This window comes from Mixophyes fleayi, chromosome 5, assembly GCF_038048845.1.
Source record: "Mixophyes fleayi isolate aMixFle1 chromosome 5, aMixFle1.hap1, whole genome shotgun sequence".
NCBI lineage: Eukaryota > Metazoa > Chordata > Amphibia > Anura > Limnodynastidae > Mixophyes > Mixophyes fleayi.
Window position 1 is genome coordinate 211,430,044 of NC_134406.1, and position 22,672 is coordinate 211,452,715.

Consider the following 22,672-nt stretch of genomic DNA (forward strand, 5'->3'; position numbering starts at 1 on the left):
CCCGACATCCATTGCAGAGCGCAGCACGGAGGAGTCCACCGCGCGAAAACAACTATATCAGCAGTGACTCTGAAGAAAAGTGAAGAGGATCGCATCGGAGAATAAGCTGATTAAAAGGTAAGTTATTGGTTTTTGTTTTGTTTAATTATTTCAAGGGACGCTGACGGCTGACCAATGCATAAGAAATGTGATATATATATATATATATATATATATATATATATATATATATCACTTTTTTTTTACACATATACACACACACACTATATATATATATATATATATTATTAATATCCTTTATTTGTTGGGCGCCACAAGGTTTCCGCAGCGCCGTACACAGTACAAGCAGTAGTACAAAACAGGGTGACAAAGTACAGAACAATAAACACAAAGTACCAATGCTTCAGGAACTTCAGGAAGACATATGGAGTAAAGACAGAGCAGGAGAACCGGTATGGAGACAGGAGGGGAGGGGGGGCCTGCTCATAAGAGCTTACATCCTAAGGGAGGGTAAAACAAAAACAGGCACGAAAGGGAGCCAGTGAAGCAGGGGGAGAGAAGAGAGGGGCCAGGGGAGAGAGGGAGAACGTATATATATATATATATATATATATATATATATATATATATATATGGGGGCACATATATATATATATATATATATATATATATATGTGTATATATATATATATATATATATATATATATATATATATATTATATGTATGCATATATATACGTATATATATGTATATATTATATATACGTATATATATTATATACATATATATATATATATATATATATATATATATATATATATATATATATATATATATATATATATATATATATATATATATATATATATATATATGGGCCCTGGTGCATTGCTTTGCCCGGGGGCCCATAATGCTGTTAAGGTGGCCCTGGGTAGATAGTGAGACAGACGGCTCTCGTTTCATCACTCCACGAACACTCAGAAACCATGCGCGCCCCCGAACTGTTTCCCTGCTAAAGCCGCGTTCCTGCTTGACCCAGGAACGCGCTCCCCAGGCCTCTGAATCCACGCGCGTTCCCGTCGTATGTCTCAGTCTGAACCTATGAGCGCGCTCCCTTCGTATGCTTCTGAATCCATGTGCGCGCTCCCGTTTCAGGCCCCAGAACCCAGGAGCGCGCTCCCGTCACACTGAGCACTGGATCGCGCAGCCGCAGTAGCAGCCGGGTGTTTGCAGCGGTCCCCGAGTTGGAGCGGCGGCCTTGTCTCATTCACTGTTTGGGGGAATCTTTGTTGTGTGCAGAGTAGCAGCGGCCGCAGCGACTTTCTGCTCCTCCTCCGGCATTGGCTCGTTGACTGGTGAGCGAGAGACAAGAAGAAAAGTGAGGCAACCGGGCCCACGGACCCTGAATCCCTCCCGGGGGATGAGCGGCTCCCGTAATAACCGGGTCATGGTGGAAGGGGTGGGGGCCCGTGTGTCTCGGGGGCCGGACTGGAAGTGGGGGAAGCAGGATGGCGGAGAGGGCCATGTGGGTACCGTGCGCAGCTTCGAGAGCCCCGAAGAAGTGGTGGTGGTCTGGGACAACGGGACGGCTGCCAACTATCGCTGCTCCGGGGCCTACGACCTAAGAGTGCTGGACAGTGCGCCCACCGGTGAGCAGATCGGGGAGCTCAGTCTAGAGATGTATACGTCTTGTATACATGCTGTGTGTGTGCTGGAGGATAAACATACATGTAACTGTGCATCTCTAGAGACAACATACATGTAACTGTGCACCTCCAGAGACAACATACATGTAACTGTGCCATTCCAGAGACAACATACATGTAACTGCACCTCCAGAGACAACATACATGTAACTGTGCACCTCCAGAGACAACATACATGTAACTGTGCACCTCCAGAGACAACATACATGTAAATGTGCACCTCTAGAGACAACATACATGTAACTGTGCACCTCTAGAGACAACATACATGTAACTGTGCACCTCTAGAGACAACATACATGTAACTGTGCACCTCTAGAGACAACATACATGTAAACTGTGCACCTCTAGAGACAACATACATGTAAAGACAACATACATGTAAACTGTGCACCTCTAGAGACAACATACATGTAACTGTGCACCTCTAGAGACAACATACATGTAACTGTGCACCTCTAGAGACAACATACATGTAAACTGTGCACCTCTAGAGACAGGAGTCTGTTTACTGTATGTCAGTGTATGTGTGTTTTATATATGTTCATGTGTGTATGATACATGCTGCATTTTTATGAGTTTACTGCTTTTGGCTGCTCGATAGTATTTGCAATCAAGTAATAGTAGATATACAATGTTTTTTTTTATTTTAGTTTGCAGTGATCTGCAAGTGTTTTAACAGCAGAAATGTACATATTATGTTTATAGGGGTTTAGTTTTTCTTTAAGTCCCGTGATCCTTCTGTCTTTGTAACATTACTATCCATACAGAATTTGACTAGTACCTGTTAGGTAGCATCTGGAATTCTTAGGTGTAGGTAGGAGATGCTGCAGCTGCATAGTTGTAAGTTTGTCTTATCAGCAGTGTGGCTGCAGGTTAAGTCATGAAAGTATTGGTATTGTCTATGCAGAAGAGTCATTTCTGACATTCGAGTGAAATGACTCATCTCACCGTTTGCCCAAAAGAGATGTACAGTTTCAATGCATTTATTAGTGTTGGAAATATCCCAATGTAAGGCTGGATTCTGTCATTTTGATTGCATTTATTTGTATTGATAGTAAAAACATGACACACAAATGCTTTTTAAATGTGTTTTAACTGACACATTTGTAGTCACTGCAGACTTCTCAATTCATTTACATATGATAAACACAAAAAGTAGTGTTCTGAAAAAAGCTATGGCAAAGTAAGAACATAAGAGTATGATAACACTAGAAATAATGGTTTCCAGCGTCATTTTCATTTACGTGTGTCAAAAATGCATGTAAGATGCATTTGATAACCGCCAATGGGTATGATCCCTAATAGTGGCACATTTTCTACTAGTATCCAACTTTTTGCTGTATGTTTTATAGGTGTGCTCCTTAGAAGTATACTTGGTTCCTGGATTTGTCATTTATTTTTATTTGTCCTCTTCAGGATCATCTTTGGTAATTGAATGTCCTCCTTGCTTTCATTGTTTTGTATTATGAGCCACCAGTAACATGTAGATTTTTAATTTTGTCAGTCATTTGAAGCATTTAAGTCTGGTTAAAAGAATGTGTGTTACACATGGGGTAATATTAAACGTGATTATGGGAATGACAGAAAATATGAGTTGCTGACAGATGGGGCCGTACTTTAGATGGCAGAGAACAATTGTTGCAATTCAAATCTTACTGACCAATCGCATGGAAGCTACCAGGGATGCAAGCAGTGATGTCATCTTTTGTCCAGACTGTATTTTGGAAGAGTGGCTGCAAGAACTGGGTGCCTGATTTGGATGTACATATTAGGACAGCAAGGTTAATTTAATTGACAATTAGTGCGCAACAATCATATGTTTCTAGCCGAACACTACAGACCTGATTCATTAAGGAAAGGATAAAAAAAAAGCAAAAAAATGAGTAACTTTTGAAACTTGTCAAAACCATGTTGCAATGCAAGGGGTCAAATGAGTTTATTATTTTGCACATAAGGAAAATACTGGCTGTTTTTTCATATAAGACGCAAATACATGATGGCTTTATTTTTACCCTGACCTTAATGAGTCAGGCCCTACAAGTCTATTGTGGATAACATAGCTATTGGGTGTTCTTAATATGTGCAGTACATTGGTTTACATACATATCAAGTATTCTTAGAGCAGGCTTACTAAATTGGGTTATGTTCCATGCTTGTTATCAGATTACTCCCCCCTAAGGGTTGCTTTTACCTGACTCCTTTCTAAGATACACTTTGTGTTAGAGTGAATATAATAGTGGTCTGCTACTTCATGCTTACTCTGTACCATTACCAGTTTCAAATTCTATGTCCTGCCCATATGGTTGGTTCTTTGTCACCAGATCATTGCCCACAGTCGTTGGATTTTTAATTCTTCAATTTGATAGCATTCTCCCTAGACATTTCAAACCCAGAGATGTCACTCAAATGATGTGGGTGTGGGGGACTGTCCATATGCAGAGCATACAGAGCTGGAAACGATCGGGTAAACATTGAGGAGAAGGTAACCCCCTTAGTTTGATAAAAAATTAGAGCTATTCACTGACCCCCGTGTTTTAGTTTTGGATCCGGATTAACTTCGTGTTTTAGTTTTGGCAAAACCGCTCTTGTTATTTTTTTTCTAAAATTACATAATTTGACTTTTTTTTGGGTTCCTACATTATTATTAACCTCAATAACATTAATTTCCAGTCATTTTTTTGTCAAGTAACAAGAACACTGCTACCCCTCCTGTTTCTGTATGAGCAATGGTACTGAGCAATGGCAAGAACACTGATACCCATGTTACTGTGTGAGCAATAGCACTGGATCTCCTGCGGAGGGGGGTACTTATGGTATCCAAAACCTGCGAGATCCGACAACGCAACAATGACGTTTTGCCTCGATTCAGATCCGAGGACGCACGAAAGTACCGAGCCGGTTCGCGAGCCTACTGGGATCCCCTGAGTTCGGGTGGGCTCGGTTTTCAGAAAACCGAGCCTGAGCATCTCTAAAAAAAATCCTAAAATTCAAAGGAGCCAAGCTTAATCGATGGGGTCATTATCAGGTGGCTTGGTAATTTTTGGGAAGATACATAATCAGCTAAAGGTTCCGTTAACGTTTAATGATAAATTGTTAAATTAGTCTATTTAAATATGTCAGTCACAATATCATCTGTTGTTCCCACATAGAGAAATCCTTAAAATATTACTTGCTAGAAGGCGTGATCAAACTTTATTGAGGACTGCACTAGGAATGGATAGTTATAAATGTGTATGCTGAATCTGGCAGTCATGGATTATTATGATAAAATGACTAGCTAGACTGTCAGTGCTGCTGTTTGGTGATCTAATTGTAATTTGCATGCCTTATTAAAAATGAACTCATTTAATTTTTTTTATAGGTGTCAAACATGATGGGACAATGTGTGATACATGCCGACAACAACCCATTATTGGGATCCGTTGGAAGTGTGCAGAGTGCACAAACTATGATCTATGCACGGTCTGCTATCATGGTGACAAACATCATTTGAGACATCGTTTTTACAGAATTACTACCCCAGGAAGTGAACGGTATGTAGTGTTTTACATTGTTGTTAAAATCGGTTAAATATCTCTCTTCTAGTAGGTAAGTCTGTTTTAAACATTAAGGCATTCAGACATAATTATTTTTGTTTTTCCTCTGAGCAAGCTTTAGAGTTGTGACTGCGCTCTCTCTGTATTGTGAATGGGTTATCCCACTACAGGTGGCTTAACTGAAGAGCTGTAGGTGGAAATAAAGGGATTCTGGGGAAGAGAAAGCAAACAATGGAACTGCAAGCAGGCTTACTAACACCATCTAAAAAAATAGGTAAAATCCTGCAAATACAAATATAAAGGGGAAATGAAAGAATAGCTTTAGAGTGCGTTTAAGATTAAAACAATATGGTATTAATTCCTGCATATTTCTGTCCAGGCTTACACCCATATCTTTAGCTCACCTCCTAAACTGCTGCATAGAGCTTGTGATGCAGATAACAGTTCAGATGGTTATTGGGTATCACGGATTGACATGGCACATAAATGAATGACGGAAATTCTTGTCCAAATGCTGATTTTACGTCCCCTCCTTACAAAACTTATTTGGATTTTCTCTGCCCTTCAAGAGGCCACAAAACATCTTCTAACAGCGAGGGTAAGGGTTTCATAAGGATACAACCAAATGGGTGAATCCAGCTTCAGTCGGGTGTCCTCTTTATTGTTGCCCTGTTTTACACAAACATTGTGACATTTGGAACCATGTCTTTAAAAGTAAAACTAAATAAAACTATTCCCTGATGTATACTATAACACACACATCGCATAATAATGTTAAATGGTTTTGATTAGACAAAAATTGCACTCACAAAGATAAGGGCTTCATAGAAGTCTAATACATCATGTAAATCTTTCTCTTATAAACAGAAAGCAATAACTCCCCTATAACCACCAGATCACCTTCCTTTGGGTTAATGGCCAGATGCACTAGTGCTGAATGCCTATGATGTAAAATTCACTATGTTGTCGTTTGGGTGTCAGTTCGATATTGCTGAAATAGCAGCTGTTTAAGCAGGAATTCCTTACATTGATACAGAAGGTGAGAAGTCTCTGCTCTAGACAACAAAATCTAAAGCCATTTTGTGATTGTCCTAACTATATTTTATTTAAAGCTGCACTGCCATCTACTGTAACATTACTAGCTTGCTTCGCCTTCTCCTCGCTGGCGCCCTGGAGGCTGTACATTCGCTGTTCTTTTAGCACTGGCATGAGATTACAGCTTGTGATTGGTCTTCATACTTCTACTCCCTTCGCCGGCATTATAAATCGGCAGAACTACGAAAGTGGCGTCCCTGGAGCTCCAGCTCGGGTAGGAGCATGTCAGTAAAATTGTACATTAGGTGACAGTAGACCAGTATCAGCATTCCATAGTGCGGTATAATAAGGAGTTTTAGCTGTCACCGATAATCTACTAATACAGCCTAGATAATGTGAGAATTGGGGAGCAAAAGAGTGTGTTCACATTTATGAAACATTTTCCGCTGTTGTGTACAGATTTAGATGTTAATATGTGATGTTCTCATTCATACTAATTTTGTAGAATACTTTGCCCGATACTTCCGCTCTTCTAAAGTTTCTTATACAGACCTGTAAATATTGTATATTAAGTAACAAACATTTAAGTCCTTTTTGTTAAACAAAACAATTCATTTTAACAGAATTGTTTACAGAAATTAGATTGCTGCTAATTGCTTTAGGTGTGTAAACTAAATTTATAATGGTAACAAGCAACTGTGCAGTGATGGGCAACAGGTGGCCCTAGTCTGTGCTAGACTTCACCTGCGGTCCCCATTTCCTATCTGCTTTATTGTCAGATTTGTTATAGCATGTCACACTTTTTAAAAATGCCTTCTGATATGTTATTACAAATAGGTATCTCTGATAAAATGTACGGTTTTAACCGGTTACTGAGATGAAGGGTAATGGGCATCCCTTTTGAAGGTTTGAGGGCCGTCCTGCAGCAATTGAAGTGTATCGGGTTTCCTCTCATTGGTTTAACGTGATATACAAAGGCCTTAGTAAGGGAATATGCTACAAATCAAAATTATCATTGACACTTGTGTGTAAACAAATTAGAAAAGTTAATTTCCCGCCCCTTTTTATTGCATTGCCTGCTATTTTTTCTAGGCCACCAAAAAGCATGGGCAGATTTATTTTTCACTTTACTGAGACCAAAGTTGAATGTATTGTAGTAAATCGACTGAGTTGTTTTTATTTATTTTTATGACCTACCTTAAAGAAAAACTATAACTAATTTGCTTTTGGTAATAGAACAACAATCACCCCTTTTTTGCTAGTGGAATATATAAAACTAAACATTTGTCTTCCCCCAAGTAGGAAATCTGTAGTGGTAACTGGAAAACGTGGTGTTCTTTTGTCCTCAGCAGGAAATAGCTGAAGCCGTGTCACTGTTTTGGCACAGACACTTATTATCCACCCCTTAACACCTGACCTGGATCTGCTAATCACTACACTTGTTTTAGACATCTGCAAAACACACATGGTGTGTTATTCCATTACTTTATGCTCTTTTTGTTTCTGCTTTTTACTTGCACTTTCTGTCGTTTATCATTTCTCTTGCTATATCTTTCCAGTGTGTTGATATGAAATGTGGTTGGCTGTTCATGCTACTTCCAAAGTGACAGTCACCTGGTCAGTAGAGTTTTGTGTGTATGTTACACACGTGTGTGTATTCTAGACTACATACGGAAGCAATGTATTTTACCCTACAAATCAATCTACTATATTTGGCATAGTCTGTTGATTCGGTTACAGTTCGGCTGCTTTCTAAAAGAACAATGGGCGAGACGGTAAACACTGTGTGCTGCATTTTTTTCATGATAAAAAGAGTTGGTCTTAATCTAGCACATTCTGTTGCTTGGCTTATTTTCAGTAAATTACACTGTGATGAGGTTGAATGATTTTTTTGGTGAGGGAGGAAAACAGATGGTCTTAAAACTGAGTCTGTGTCTCTTGACAACCTGAATAAACCATGTACAGAGGGGCAGTTGGTAGAGCTACCAAATGCCTGTACTTCACGTAACATATTTTTTTGTTTGTTTTCGGTCCAGTCGGTAATAAGTATTTATTTCTTGTGGAAGACTGAGAGTATAGCAATTCAAGCAATGTATATTCTAGCCATTTCCTTATTTTTTTCATGGTTTCTTTAACCCTTAGTGTGCTTTTGGAATCCCGGCGCAAGTCAAAGAAGATAACGGCAAGAGGAATTTTTGCAGGCGCTAGAGTGGTGCGTGGAGTAGACTGGCAGTGGGAAGACCAAGACGGTGGCAATGGGAGGAGAGGCAAGGTAAACATTTCTTATTTTGATTACTCTTGCAGGAAAACGTTAGTACTGAAATAATTCAGAATATATAGTTACTGTACATTTTAGTGAAGCTTACTGTATTTTGCTTGTTAGAAAAGCTTATTATTAAAATATAGAAAGTAGCAGTTATATTTAACAAGGATTGCTTTGGAATTGCACTTCAGTGTACCACTGACTGTGGGAAGTTATGCTCTGAATATTTTTTCTGTTTTGACTGGCTAGTGGAGTATGCGCGTGTTATATTTTGCTAGAAGGAAGTATGTCTCATACACCATGTGTTCATGGTGCATTTTAAACGTGCCGTTAATGGCGCAACTCACATATATTTAAAGTTATGTCAAGTTACTTTTAAAAGTAGCAGAATACTGCATTTGTTCACAGAAGAAATATATCGTATTGTGACACATTTGGATATTTCTTCCTAGATAAAATCACTAGCTAGCTATAGACCATGGCTAACTATGGGGGCTTAATTGCTTTGCCAGGTGCAAGTATTTCCTATACTTAATCAGTCGTTGTCTATTGTCTTCCCTGCTTGACTAATGTTTACATAGTAAAGCTGATATTGGGGAAGAAGTAAAGATTCTTCTCTTTTAATAACAATGCTTTGTCTTTGTAAATGAGCAATCGCTTAGGGTATCTTTTGACATGGAAACCAGTATATAGCCATCCTTCAATGCAACTTTCAGACTTATCAAGCGATGGCTTCTAATGAAATACATTGCACAGTTCCATAAAGCTTGTACAATGTAATAAAAGCATATGTATAGCCTAGTCATTATTAAGCAGAAAAGCAAAACCTGAAATTTCATGAAACTGCAATGAAGTTGAGATGAAACTGATTTCAGGTAACAAGCGACCTTAGCTGTGCAATTTTACCTTTTATTTATACAGTTTTATTATTAATTGCTAGGGGGTGCGAATCATACACCTTTTAATAATGTATTTTTAACTAATACATAGGAATTTAGCAATAGAATGGTTTGTACTCCACTTGTCACGCAGACTTGGGACTTAGTATGTTTTATACTGTTCACATCTCTGATCCTTGGTGCCTTTTCTCAAAAATTGCCTTCAGCACTGGGGTATTGTTAGCTGACTGTTTAGAACTGCTCAGGTTTGTTTGCTCCTACCCCTCCCACCCCATATGGCCTCCCTATGCTCAGACAACCCCTCCTTACTCTCTGTTACTTTCCCCCTTTTCTTGTTCACTTCAATCTGGCTGTTTTCATATTGTTCATTTATATGTGTAATATAAATATAAAAATACAATAAAAAGTATGTATACAGCAGTACATAGTGGTGTGTACCAGGTTTATGTAATTAAACTCGTGGGTAGCTGTTTTCCGTTTTAGCAATTTTATGCAAATCCTTAATCTGGCAGCGAATCGTGCAATGGAAAATATTTCCTACGTCCAGAACAACTTACATCATTGCCGAATGATTGTAACTGTATAATATTCTCACAACAAAGACAGTAGTCTTTAAACATGCAGTAAAACTGCAAAAGCAGACACTTGCAATAGTTCAGCCTCTAGTAATTCATGGCTTCAGTGATGATCTCTGGCTGGATATCACTATTAGTCCAGTGACCCTATTCTAGTAATCCAGATACTGAGTATAGCTTCCGTCCACATAAAGTTTGTAGGTTGCTCGTTTTTTTTGTATTCCTTTGAAAGCTGTACAATTCAAAGGTCCTAACCCACCCCCATCTCTTCTGATGTTACCCATAGTATTGAGAAGCGGCACACAAAAGGTGATCTCCTTGTGCATGCACATGCCTACCACAGACTTTTTCTCAATGAAGTGTGATCTGGTAGTAGCCTGGCTTTAGAAGGAAATTAATCATCACATGCTGCTGCACATTCCTTTCCAGGAAGCCCATAATGTTTGCCTGATACATTAGAAAATAAAGTTGCATCTATTCTTTTAATATCTGTAATTCCGTACTTTTCTTTTGAGGACTTGGGCAGCATTTCGAAGCCCTTAACCAAACTTCAATTCTGTTTGTGAACAAAATTGGTAAAGAAAAAAAACTTCTCCACTCCTGAGCCAGTGAACCAAAATAAGTATTTAGTATTACCATGATTTTTTTTTTGTTATCTTTAATGTATCTGAATAAAGCCCATCTGTGGTTGATAGTAAGGTGAATAGAACATAACCAGATCCTATTGGTGCTAAGAAGTGCGTTTGGCCCATGATGCTCCACAGTAGGAAGTTGCAGTCGTTGGCCAACTGGAGGAGCATCAACACCTGATTTGTCCCCGTCAGATGTTGATGTTTAAAATAGCCCATATGCTCCTAAAATAAGTTAAACTTGGCAAACTAGTATCCTTTCAATTATTTTTACATACAGTATATGTACTGTATATAAAAATAAATATATGCTGTTTATTTACATACAGTGTATATACTGCATCACAATAAAACCATTGTGGAAATATCGCAATATTGAGAACTGCTGATCAGTGCTATGCCATGTATTATGTCTGCATGGTATAAATGGCTAGGAGGAGACTGGGAGGAAATGATGCAGACACTGTTTTATTGTAATAACCTCCGAGCCACATATTTCAGTACATCTCTAGCTGTGCTATTTACCAGACTGTTATCATGTGTTGCATTCCCTTTGGAACAGCACAATACTCTCATGTGGATAAGCTCTGATTGTGTGTTCTGCAAAACAAGTTATTAAAATAGTATCTGTTCTTTCTGCAAAATAACAGATGTAAGTTATATTGTCAGTGGTATACCAGCCACAACCTCCCTCCTGTGTTTAGGCTGGAGATGGCATAGATAGAGCATTAGACTGGACTGGTGTTCACTAAATGAAACAGGTCATGCATTTAATTGCTGAATGGGAGCAGAGCATATAACTGATCATTCACATATCGAAATGGAGCAACTTGTAGCAGCATATATAAGGAAAACAATTGTCTGGCTATGAGTATTTTATGATTGCTTTGATCACAAATAATTAAATTTTAATGTTCTTCTTTAAAATTATTTGTTAAAACGGGAAGCACTATATTACAGACTACATCTGATCACGTTACTGCTTACTGTAAGATCACTGTGAGCTGCATTTGAAAGTATCTGTTTTTTTACGTGTCCCCCCCCCCCCCCCCCCCCCCTCCCCACCGTAGGTCACAGAGATCCAGGACTGGAGTGCGTCAAGCCCACACAGCGCAGCATATGTCCTCTGGGACAATGGAGCTAAAAACCTTTACAGAGTTGGATTTGAAGGCATGGTAAGCGGTTAAATAACAAAACAAAAAACCCCTGGAAAAGCTTGGTGAAGAGCGGCTGCTTCTTTTATGTTGCTTTCTGTGCATTCTTTTGTTACATCCTTCTGCCAGCTTGGATGCTTCAGTAAAGTGCTTTTGTGGTGCATGTGAGGCCACTGATACTATACAATAGGGTGAAATCAGTGTGTATTTGTGTATTTTGACCCTTCCAGCTGTTGTATCTTTGATATGATTACAGCTCTCTGGTTACAACAAGACATTAAGTACTTGCAGGATAAAGCTTGCTTCCTTTAGGGTGTCTAATCAGACCCTAGCCTTTTTGCTCTTCCTTGAAAAATATTTAATGCTGTTACTAGACGTTTCAGTGTTATGCAGTTCTTGCTTGGACTATTGTTTGTGTGCATTTGATTGCAAGTGTAAATAATTTATTTTCAAAGGACTTGAGCAGAATAAACTATGTGTTTCAAAATAAACACACTTACTGTTGCACATATCTGTTTTTATCATGAGCATTGGTTCAGTAGTGTGGGACTAAACAGATCAGCCTTGTTGTGAGTTTCCCTCAGCAGAATCTGTTGGATAAAAGTTGTTGCTGAATTTAAAGGTATTTTTCAGCAATATTATCATTTCATGTTAACTTTTTTTTTATTATTATTATTTTTTTTTTAATTGGGACATTTAGGAAACCTGATGCAACAAAAATAGCTGGTTTTGCCAATTGCAACCAATCAGATTGTGTTATTTTTCTGGTGCAGTTTATAAAATCCAACCGCACAGCTGATTATGGGCGACACCACCTTTTACCTTTGGATCAGTTTTCATAAATGACCTTATTGTGTATTCCTGGCTTGAACTTTCAGTTCTCTGATTATTGTATTTTATACTCCTGAATAAATGTTGCAACTGAAATTGTCGTATGGCGAGGACTCGTTCACCTACTGGTGATGAAGTGCGCTCGGCATGCAGTGTGGTCTTACTGCGCTGATCACATGACCAGTGCACTGAAAATATAACTCTTATTGGTCTAATGTGTATAATTGTGTAAATGGAGAAGGCATGCTGGCATTCATCTCGGTGATCCTGAAGCCTGCTCTGTTTTGGTACAATAAAGCTACACCTCATGCCCAGTGCATTTTAGTGCTGCTATGTGAGTCAGCCCTGAGTATTTTTTTTTTATTTTTGTTTTATATTGAAATATTGTAAAAAAGTTTAAAAACCTATGTCCCCTAAAAACTTTTCCGTCAGCATAAAATTATGGCATAAAATCCATCCAAGTTGCATGGCTTGTTTATAATTGCGTGTTTGTGTGTACTAGGAAATGCTTTTGACAATTTAGAATGTCTGACATTTGTTTAATGTTTGAATGGGATTATGTAAACGTGGATTTTGTACTTTTTTGCCAGGGTTATAATTTGACATTAATCATTGTTGGAAGTGTTTTACAATTTTCCTTTTATTTACCAAGTGTATATTTTTTGTTTCAGTCTGACTTGAAGTGTGTACAAGATGCCAAGGGCGGTTCATTTTACAGGGACCATTGTCCTGTGCTGGGTGAGTCTTGTCTCACTTATATGCCTGTAATATTACAAGGGGGCCTTAAACAAGTAAAATAGAAACAAACTGCTTTATGATTGTGTTATAATACATTTGTTTAATTCTTTAAAGAACAGATAAACATTAACGCAAATATTTTTATTTAATGGCTAAAATAGCCCCATACCCACTTCCTGTGCAGAACCTCAGTCTAGCAGCTAGACTCTAGCCCTTCAGTTTCTCCACTCTCAGCTATTCCTATGACCAGCTATGAGTGCGCTCTGGAACATTGCCTGCCCCTACTCCATTTCTTCCTGCTGTATTATAGCTGCTACATACTTTACTAACAGTGCTGCTGCTGTTATGTTTGCAGGACTCAATGGCAGGCTTTAAATGATGCTGTGCTATTTCTTCAAACTAAACTGCACATCTTACACTTCCTGGAAACCCAAATTATGTCATTGCTGCGATGTCCTTGTACAAAAAGCATCTTATAAATGTGTCCAAGAACTAGTTCTGGCAGTTCCACAGCTCTTGCACTGGAGAGGGATGGATACTGCTGTGGGGGCTCAGACTGATATATGTTGGGCACTGCTGGTATTAATTTGCCGGTCATCTGGGCTGTGTAATAACATATCTGGCAATTCTATGTTGCTAATTGTTAGCTATAGTAGTATAGTAATGTACTGAGCTGTGTATGAATAAGATATTCATGGAAGAAAAGAAAGACTCCTGCTACTCATCACCACACCCACTAATGTGCATTAAATGTGGGCAGACTTATGTTAAAGAAGGAGATGTTGCCTACAGCAACCAATCAGATTCTGGTTATCATTTCTTTAGTGCAGTCTACAAAATGTCAGCTAGAATCTGATTGGTTGTTATAGGCAACCTCTCCACCTTTTCAAACCCGCAGTTTAGTAAATATACCCCCTAGAGTTTGTATGAGAAGAGTGGCCAACAGTGTCAAATGCAGCAGAGAGATCAATGAGAATTAGAAGAGTAATGGCCTTTAGTTTTAGCTTTGATTAAATCATTGACAACCTTCGTCAATGCACTCTCTATGGAATATTGAGAACGAAAGCCTGACTGATGAGGATCCAGTAGGTTGTTTGCGGAAAGGAATCATGTGAGGCGAATGTAGGCAAGAGGGGCTTGGGAGCTGAGAGATGGGATGGTAATTTGAGAGAGCGTTTAGGGAGAGTGTGATTATTGCGCCGTGTAGGACAAAATAGGGTAAAATACAGTATTTGCATTGACATGCTGCACACAGCCATGATAATACCTGTCCTGCATGCTGTGTGTAACTGCTCAGTACTCCACGTTATTTGCATCATACAGCTTGCAGAGAGGAGGGCAGCCATTTGCTTAATAGTATGCCGATCTTATGTTTGAGGTGGAGTGTAAATTAGCCAGAAATGACTGAAAAACAAGGAGATGGATACATATAGAGAAATGTATCATAATGAATGGAAATTAAAATTATTTTCATATATGGCACTTAATATAGCACTATAAAGCAGGGTGCACTGGAAAACATTTTCTTGTGCCTTAACTGTAAAAGGGGATGGAGCTTATTGATAAAACTGCAACACAATATTTAGGATTTTTTGATGGACCTTGCTTTGTGCACAGGGGCATTGTCATGAAACAGAAAAGGGCCCCCTAATATATTGCCACAGTGTTGGAAGCACTCAGTTCTCTACTTGCATGTTGTAGCATTAAGATTTCTCTTTACTGGAACTAATGGGCACAGGCTAAACCATGAGAAATAGCCCGTACCATTATTACTCCTCCATCAAACATTACAGTGGGCAGTACACATTCGGGTAGAAAGCATCCCCTGAACCCAGACTCTTCCATCAGACTGCCAGATGGTGAGGTGTGTTCCGGCATTTCAACGAACACGTTTCAACTACTCCATAGTCTAGTCGTGTTTTACACCACTCTAGTTGACGTTTGGCTTTGTGCATGATGATCTGAGTTGTGTTTGGCTATAGAAACCCAATCCTTGAAGCTCCCGACAAACAGTTCTTGTGCTTGAAGTTGCTCCCAGCGGCAGTTTGGAACTCTGCAGCGAGTGTGGCTACTGAAGACACACTTCAGCATTTGGCAGTCCTATTCTGTGAGCTTGGCTGTTGTTGTTCCTAGACATTTCCCCTTCACAATAATAATAATAGTAGTGCAGAATTTCACAAACTGACTTGGAGAGGTGATGTCCTATGACATTGTCACTTTGATAGTCACCGACCCATTCTACTGCTAATGTTTGACTGTGGAGATTGCTGGCTATATGCTTTATTTTATGCTCCTGTTAGCAATGGGTGTGGCTAAACTGACCAAACACTAACTAAAAGGAGTGTCCACATACCTTTGGCCATGTAGTGCAGGTTATAATTTACAATTTCCCTTTTAACTGATGTATTCTTGCTGTATTTTTCAGGTGAGCAAAATGGTAATCGTAACCCAGGCGGTCTGCTTATTGGAGACCTTGTTAATATTGATCTGGAGCTGGAAATTGTCCAGTCATTGCAGCACGGTCATGGAGGTTGGACTGATGGCATGTTCGAAACTCTGACAACTACAGGAACCGTCTGTGGCATTGATGAGGATCATGATATTGTAGTACAGTACCCCAGTGGAAATAGGTTAGTGAAGCCACAGTTTAACTTAAGTGGGCTCAATCAAATGTGTATGTGCTACTCCAGATATAACTTCAGCTTTACTCTTTTGTATGTATTGTTGCAATGCTTCTACTTTTCTACTATCATTAGTGTTTTTATGTAGAACTCTGCTAAACTAAAACGCTAGTTTCCCTTTACAAATAAGCTACTGATTACACCCAGATATTAAAGTTTTTTAAAATGATTTAAAAGTCCCATCTCTTTATAGAACTTTAGATATTTCACATTGTATTAACATTTGCTATGTAGCTGAGTTCAACCTATTGTTCTCAGTTATCGGCCATTTCAGACTGAGGAAATGCTGGCTTCATTGTCTTTCAATGGGATAGCTAACAGGAAATCTGCTCTGTGCAGGAAAATGTCTGTCCCCTATCACAACTATCTCAAATATTTTCAGCTACTTTAAGACTATGAATTGCAGCTATATTTTTGTGAATGTTTTTAGTAGCTAATGATCCTTTAATTATGTTACTAAACTTGTAATAACCTGCCCTGCTACCTCCAAAAAAGGATTTAAAACTACTACACTTAATGTTACAAATTAAATTTTCACAATGTGTTCATGTGATATTATTTTGAAAGAGGTACAAATGGGCAGCACGGTGGCTTAGTGGTTAGCACTTCTGCCTCACAGCACTGGGGTCATGAGTTCAATTCCCGTCCATGGCCTTATCTGTGTGGAGTTTGTATGTTCTCCCTGTGTTTGCGTGGGTTTCCTCCGGGTGCTCCGGTTTCCTCCCACACTCCAAAAACATACTAGTAGGTTAATTGGCTGCTATCAAAATTGACCCTAGTCTCTCCCTGTCTGTCTCCCTCTGTCTATTTGTCTCCCTCTCTGTCTGTTTGTGTGAGTGTGTGTCTATATTAGGAAATTTAAACTGTAAGCTCCAATGGGGCAGGGACTGATGTGAGTGAGTTCTCTGTACAGTGCTGCGGAATTAGTGGCGCTATATAAATAAATGATGATGATGAAATGTATAATCTTATTTATGCTTCCTTAGATGGACATTTAATCCAGCTGTACTCACCAAAGCAAATGTTGTTCGGAGCGGGGACTCTGCCCAAGGTGCAGAAGGAGGAACCTCTCAGTTTCAAGTGGGGGATCTTGTACAAATATGTTACGACCTAGAGAGGATAAAACTTCTTCAAAGAGGTCATGGAGAATGGGCTGAAGCTATGCTTCCTGTAAGTCAAATTAATAGTTTGATGATGTATCTACAATTGATGACATTTTACTCTAGTCCTTAAAGGGGCTATCGGGTGCTTTTGAATATAATTGAATTTTTGATATATGTTAATTTCTTAAAATGTTTTCTCGTCGGAAGTGTCATAATCAATTTTTCCCTGCCTTGAAAGCTATAGATGTAACAATTGAGATGTTTGATCTCTTATTACTACTGTCATCTAGGATCTGTGTCTTATGTCCTTCTGCTTGATAGGCACAGCTCTCTTAGCTGTGTGATTTTCTGATATTGTCATGTACATTTTATGTCTTATAGGAACTTGATAATTTGTGTACCATTGGCATAAATGTCATGTGGCATATGACAAAATGTGTCTAATGTCTTTTTAGACTTTAGGTAAAGTAGGAAGAGTACAGCAGATTTATTCTGACAGTGACCTAAAGGTGGAAGTTTGTGGAACATCTTGGACCTATAACCCAACTGCTGTTTCCAAAGTGGCTTCTGTAGGATCAGCAATAAGTAGTGCGACAGGAGGTAGGTTCTTCCATGTATATCTTGTGATAATCTCCTACTATATGTAATAAAGGTGTGCTCTCTAGTGAGTGTGTAGCTTCTTAGTTGTAGTCCCTAGGCTCTGAGAGTGTAACTGTATGCTCTTGGATTCAGTGATCTATAGACTTAATGTATATGTGTTGGTGACATCACTTTCATTTTCGTTCCATAGAGAGGTTATCACAACTGTTAAAGAAACTATTTGAAACCCAAGAATCTGGTGATCTTAATGAGGAACTGGTGAAAGCTGCTGCAAACGGAGACGTGGCTAAAGTGGAGGACTTGCTGAAGAGGCAGGATGTTGATGTAAGGAACTTCATAATAGACTATGGGGTAGATTCAATTCCCCACGTTCTTCTAAAGAACAACGCGGCCGCGCTCTATTACCGTTACTACGGTAATTTCAATGCAGATTTTTGCTCACAGCTGCGAGCAAGAATCAGCGGAGTAATTACAGTAGTAATGGTGATAGTGCACGGTGCCGTAGTAGCGGTGATAGAGCGCGGACTGCGCTATTCTAAAGAACGGGGGGGAATTACTCTACCCCATATTTCTTCATTGGGTAATTGGGCCTAAAAGCCTTGTGTATTTTCATTATGGTTTACAATTATTTTCCACCAGTTGATGTGGAGTGATTACGTTATTTTGTGTATGTTTACATGTGTGTGATACGTCTCTGCTGTCTTTCTAGGTAAATGGGCAGTGTGCTGGACACACAGCCATGCAAGCAGCCAGTCAGAATGGACATGTAGACATTTTGAAGTTACTTCTGAAACAAAATGTAGATGTGGAAGCTGAGGTAACTGATCTTAACCACTTATAAGATAAAATGCATTTTCACTTTAATTATTTTTTAGGCCCATTTCCATTCTCTTGCTTTACATTTGTATGCATTGACACGATTATTGCAATTACTCTAAAAATAAAGACACTGTATGATTTTTAGTTTTTACAGCTGCATTGAGCCATTAGTTTATACATTTTTATGTGAGCACAGAATGCTGTGCCGTGTACGTTTCAGTTTTATATAGAAACTGTCATTTCTAATCTCAGACTAGAATATTGCTTTGTGCTGTGTGTAAGAGATTTCATACCTAGCCGTAAGCTGGGTTCACAACAATAAATGTAATCAGGGGCGGGCTGGGCAGGGTGGCATTGGCCCCCCTGGGCCTCTCAGACTCACTGCTGTTAGGGCCGGCTGGCTGCCCCCCGGATGCAATTTCTCCTGATTTTTACCGATGGCCGTGTCATGTGATGCGGCCGCCTGTGCGCCCCCCCCCCCCCCCCCCGGGCTGAAATCTGCCAGCCCGCGCCTGAATGTAATGCAGCGTTGTATCTTCCCGCTTTTCACTATAATCTGTGTAGATTCCAGGTCTCCTTTCACTACAACACTGCGAGGGTGGTGGGAGAAGATATCAGCTCTGACTCTTTATACACTTTCTGGCCTTGCCCGTCTCTCCCCTATTAGCTGCAGCTGGGAACAGAACGTGCTGTTAATGTGCACGCAGCCACTGCAGATCACCGCACAGGAGATCTCCATCCTGTGCTATTCAGTGGAGCATAGTGGAAGTACTCTGTCTTTGTATATGATGTAGTTTGATGGCTTCACATCTTCATTTTTTTATTTGCTCTTTTATGAGCTACCCTTCACAAGCTCAAAGGGAAAAATCTGCAAAAGTTAATTTTATCTTTGTTTCCATGTTCTTCATTATCAGCAATGGAACATGTATATGCATTTAATCCGCAGCATGGTAATAGAGCCACCTTTACAGGGATTGTAGTCTGCATTAAGAGCATTCCAGGTATTGCAGGACATATTATTTATGATAATTGTTCTTGTGATTGTCTACTCATTCATTTGATTATTTTCCATAGTTGAACTTTAAAAATTATAGAGTGCTTAAATAGAAAGGCAAAATGGGAATTCTGCTTCATTGAATATAGCCTAATGGTTGATCACACAATAGTAAACTAATATACTACCCTGAAACAGTGTTTGGTGTGCCATAATTGATTCCAGCAAGTGTCATATTTGTCACATGGTCAGTAGTAAATTGTCCATGTCTCATACTGGGGGGCATTTTTTTGAACTTGTGTAATTGTTCCCTAATGGGGATTCTCTTTACTTTAAAAAAAATATTATCTTCCATCACTTTTTTCCGGGTTTTTTTTGTGCAATGATAATCCGTCTATGCAACAGCAGCTGGATGCTGTGATATTTATGCATGTATTGCAAACTCTGGTGTCACAAACTTTATAGTAGCTAAAACATGGATAGGATGCTTGTATTGGCTGTTTTATAGTACAAGTTTGTTTTAAAATATACTATCCGTTTCTCAAAATCTGTTTAGCTGGTTAATGTGAAGAAAATGAAATGTTTACATTGTTTATTTTATCCGTTGATTTGCTTTGTAATAAATCTCAGTAAATAATGCTTTGCATGCTAACAATATATATATTGCTTCCATAGGATAAAGATGGAGACCGGGCAGTCCATCATGCAGCCTTTGGTGACGAAGGTTCTGTGATTGAGGTCTTACACAGAGGGGGAGCAGATTTAAATGCTCGTAACAAGCGTAGACAAACTCCACTCCATATTGCTGTAAATAAAGGACACTTGCAAGTTGTTAAAACTTTATTGGACTTTGGCTGTCATCCTAGTCTGCAGGTAAAATACTCTCGTATGATTTTTATAAAACACTGATTTGTGAGCTCCTGTGCTGATTTTCAGGAGTGTTTTTGAAACGGGTGTGCTACTGAGTGAATGTTTCTTGTAATGTGATCACGAATGTAGGTATGTGGATCTCTGATATCTAGGTAAGATCTGGTTGTTATTTTGAATCACTATCACTTGTTCCATTGATTTCAAACCTTATTCATCACTCCCAAGTTTCTAATACAGATCTATTTTCCTTTGTACTTGCAAGCTTTGTTTAAACCGCATAACCTGGGATTGTTTGTTTGTAAACATGCTGAGAGCAATAGGAGAGGATTGAGGAATGTTGGCACTGGCTAATGCACTATGTTTGTTATAAGGAGGACAGAATTGAATTTAGCTTAGTGAAAAAAGAAGATACATCACATCTGTCATACTCACAATAAAAGAAAGGGGAATAAAACCTCACAGTATTGGTAAATGCTGATGTCTGTCAGTATAAAGTTTCCATTTATCACTATAACATACGTGGATTGGGCACTCTATGGGTACATATATAGGAGTTTTAACACTCTTCCTCTGTTCACTGGAAACTAGCTCCTCCTCTTAAGTGCCTATTAATGTAGTTATTCATAATTACAAAGTGAACAATTGACTGATACAAAATGCTACAGGCTGCATTCATGTTCCATCCAGTGTTTGTTAAAATTGGCATTAGTTTTATTTGATGTTTATGACGCACAGGAGCATTGTTTCATGTAGCTAGCTTCTGGTTTTTCATGCATGTGTTATGTAGATGGCTGTCCGAGGAATGACTTGTACATTACTACTCTACATTGCTACCTTTTTGACCTGAATTTATTATTAAACGATTAAGGCTACAGATGTTCGTAACCTTTTATTTTAAATTATTGGACATTGGCTCTGCTCTTCCCATTTCTCTTCTTTATCTCTTCCATACATATGTATCAGGATTTTCTACAGATATAAATAATTATACAGTTATATATAGCAGATGGGGCGAGTATGGCTGAGCAGCTGATGACAGTCTCTTGCACTAGTTCTGATAAATAGTTGTTCCCTTTTTAAGTGCCACCAGGATGTAGTCATACTGCCAGTTCTATAGCTGGGTAGTGGATTCAGTCACTGACCAGTTTTAGTCAATCATGTATTAACCTGTTGTTTAGGTAGCAGGTACATGTCATAATGAGCCACAATATTACAGCTTTAGGTGTAATGGTACCTTAAAAACCCCCAATGCTTTTCTGTAAATGTTAATGTTTGGGCCCCTTAAGTGACTTTGGGCTATATGTGAGCATGCTTTCCATCACTGGGTTAAATGTTTATTAATTTCACTACTGTTAGTTCTATGTCAGTATAAGCTTTATTTATTAGGAGATTGTTGATGTGTCTGATAAAGCATGTGCTCCTCTTTGGGTTCACTCTAATTTCTGCTCTCTGTCTCCTTAATTGATGTTTCTAGACAACACCCTGGCAGACCGACTTGACTGCATAAAGCTCAGGTTGACTGGCATTTTGCTGGGCGCCTGCACCCACTGATAGGCTTAGCTTAATGTGAGTGCGCATCCGCTTCGCCCTGATTAGTGTATCACAATGCATATAGATTGTCCTCTGTTGCTGACTGTATGCCCTTTTCTCACTGGGTCCTAGTGCCGGTGTGTGATTGGAGCCATGTTTTGCTTAATGTTTTGGGTGGATCCTTAAATCTGCAAATAAAATGAAAAAACAATGCCAAGTCAGGACCCTAGGGATTAGGGCAGGTACAGACACTCTTGTTAGAGTTACTGATTGAGTATGGACCATAACCATACTGAAACCTGCTACCACACCTGCCTACACGGCTTCTTCTGCTACTACAAATCCAGAGAAGAGTAATGGTTCAGTTATAGTGTTATGTGTTACTCCTTGGCAATACAGCTCATTTAAACCAATAAAGCAATTTATTTCTCTTTCCTTAATTGCTTCTCACAATTAATCAGGTCTTACTTTTGACAAACTCCTAGTCATGTTAAATTGGTAAATCCTTACATCCCTAGCATTTGTATTGGCTTATTTTCACATTGGAAGTGCCATTAAACTATTTGTACCTGTACTGTGGTCTACAGAGATGGCAGTAGGGTCCATACGTTTTCAAACTGCAATTTCAGAGTTTCACGCAACTGCGTTACCCAAATGAAAAGGCTCAAATAAACAGTTTAGGATGGGTAGAAGACCATGTGTGT

The 22,672-nt window shown here is 39.0% G+C and overlaps 1 protein-coding gene across 4 annotated transcripts in view; it reads left to right on the forward strand.

The window, feature by feature from the left end:
- Nucleotides 1–1,098: 1,098 nt before the first annotated feature.
- The window catches only part of MIB1 (MIB E3 ubiquitin protein ligase 1), a 58,264-nt gene continuing 36,690 nt past the window's right edge, over nucleotides 1,099–22,672 (forward strand). For 2 of the 4 annotated variants that reach the window (XM_075213398.1, XM_075213401.1), the window contains exons 1-11: nucleotides 1,100–1,651; nucleotides 5,073–5,244; nucleotides 8,425–8,554; nucleotides 11,719–11,823; nucleotides 13,305–13,371; nucleotides 15,797–16,001; nucleotides 17,039–17,222; nucleotides 17,611–17,755; nucleotides 17,946–18,079; nucleotides 18,465–18,572; nucleotides 20,244–20,441. In XM_075213398.1, the coding sequence (XP_075069499.1) occupies nucleotides 1,423–1,651; nucleotides 5,073–5,244; nucleotides 8,425–8,554; nucleotides 11,719–11,823; nucleotides 13,305–13,371; nucleotides 15,797–16,001; nucleotides 17,039–17,222; nucleotides 17,611–17,755; nucleotides 17,946–18,079; nucleotides 18,465–18,572; nucleotides 20,244–20,441 (1,677 nt within the window). In that variant the 5' untranslated portion in view covers nucleotides 1,100–1,422. Of the gene's footprint in view, nucleotides 1,652–5,072; nucleotides 5,245–8,424; nucleotides 8,555–11,718; nucleotides 11,824–13,304; nucleotides 13,372–15,796; nucleotides 16,002–17,038; nucleotides 17,223–17,610; nucleotides 17,756–17,945; nucleotides 18,080–18,464; nucleotides 18,573–20,243; nucleotides 20,442–22,672 lie in introns of all 4 variants that reach the window. The other 2 variants (XM_075213399.1, XM_075213400.1) reach the window with 2 other exon arrangements.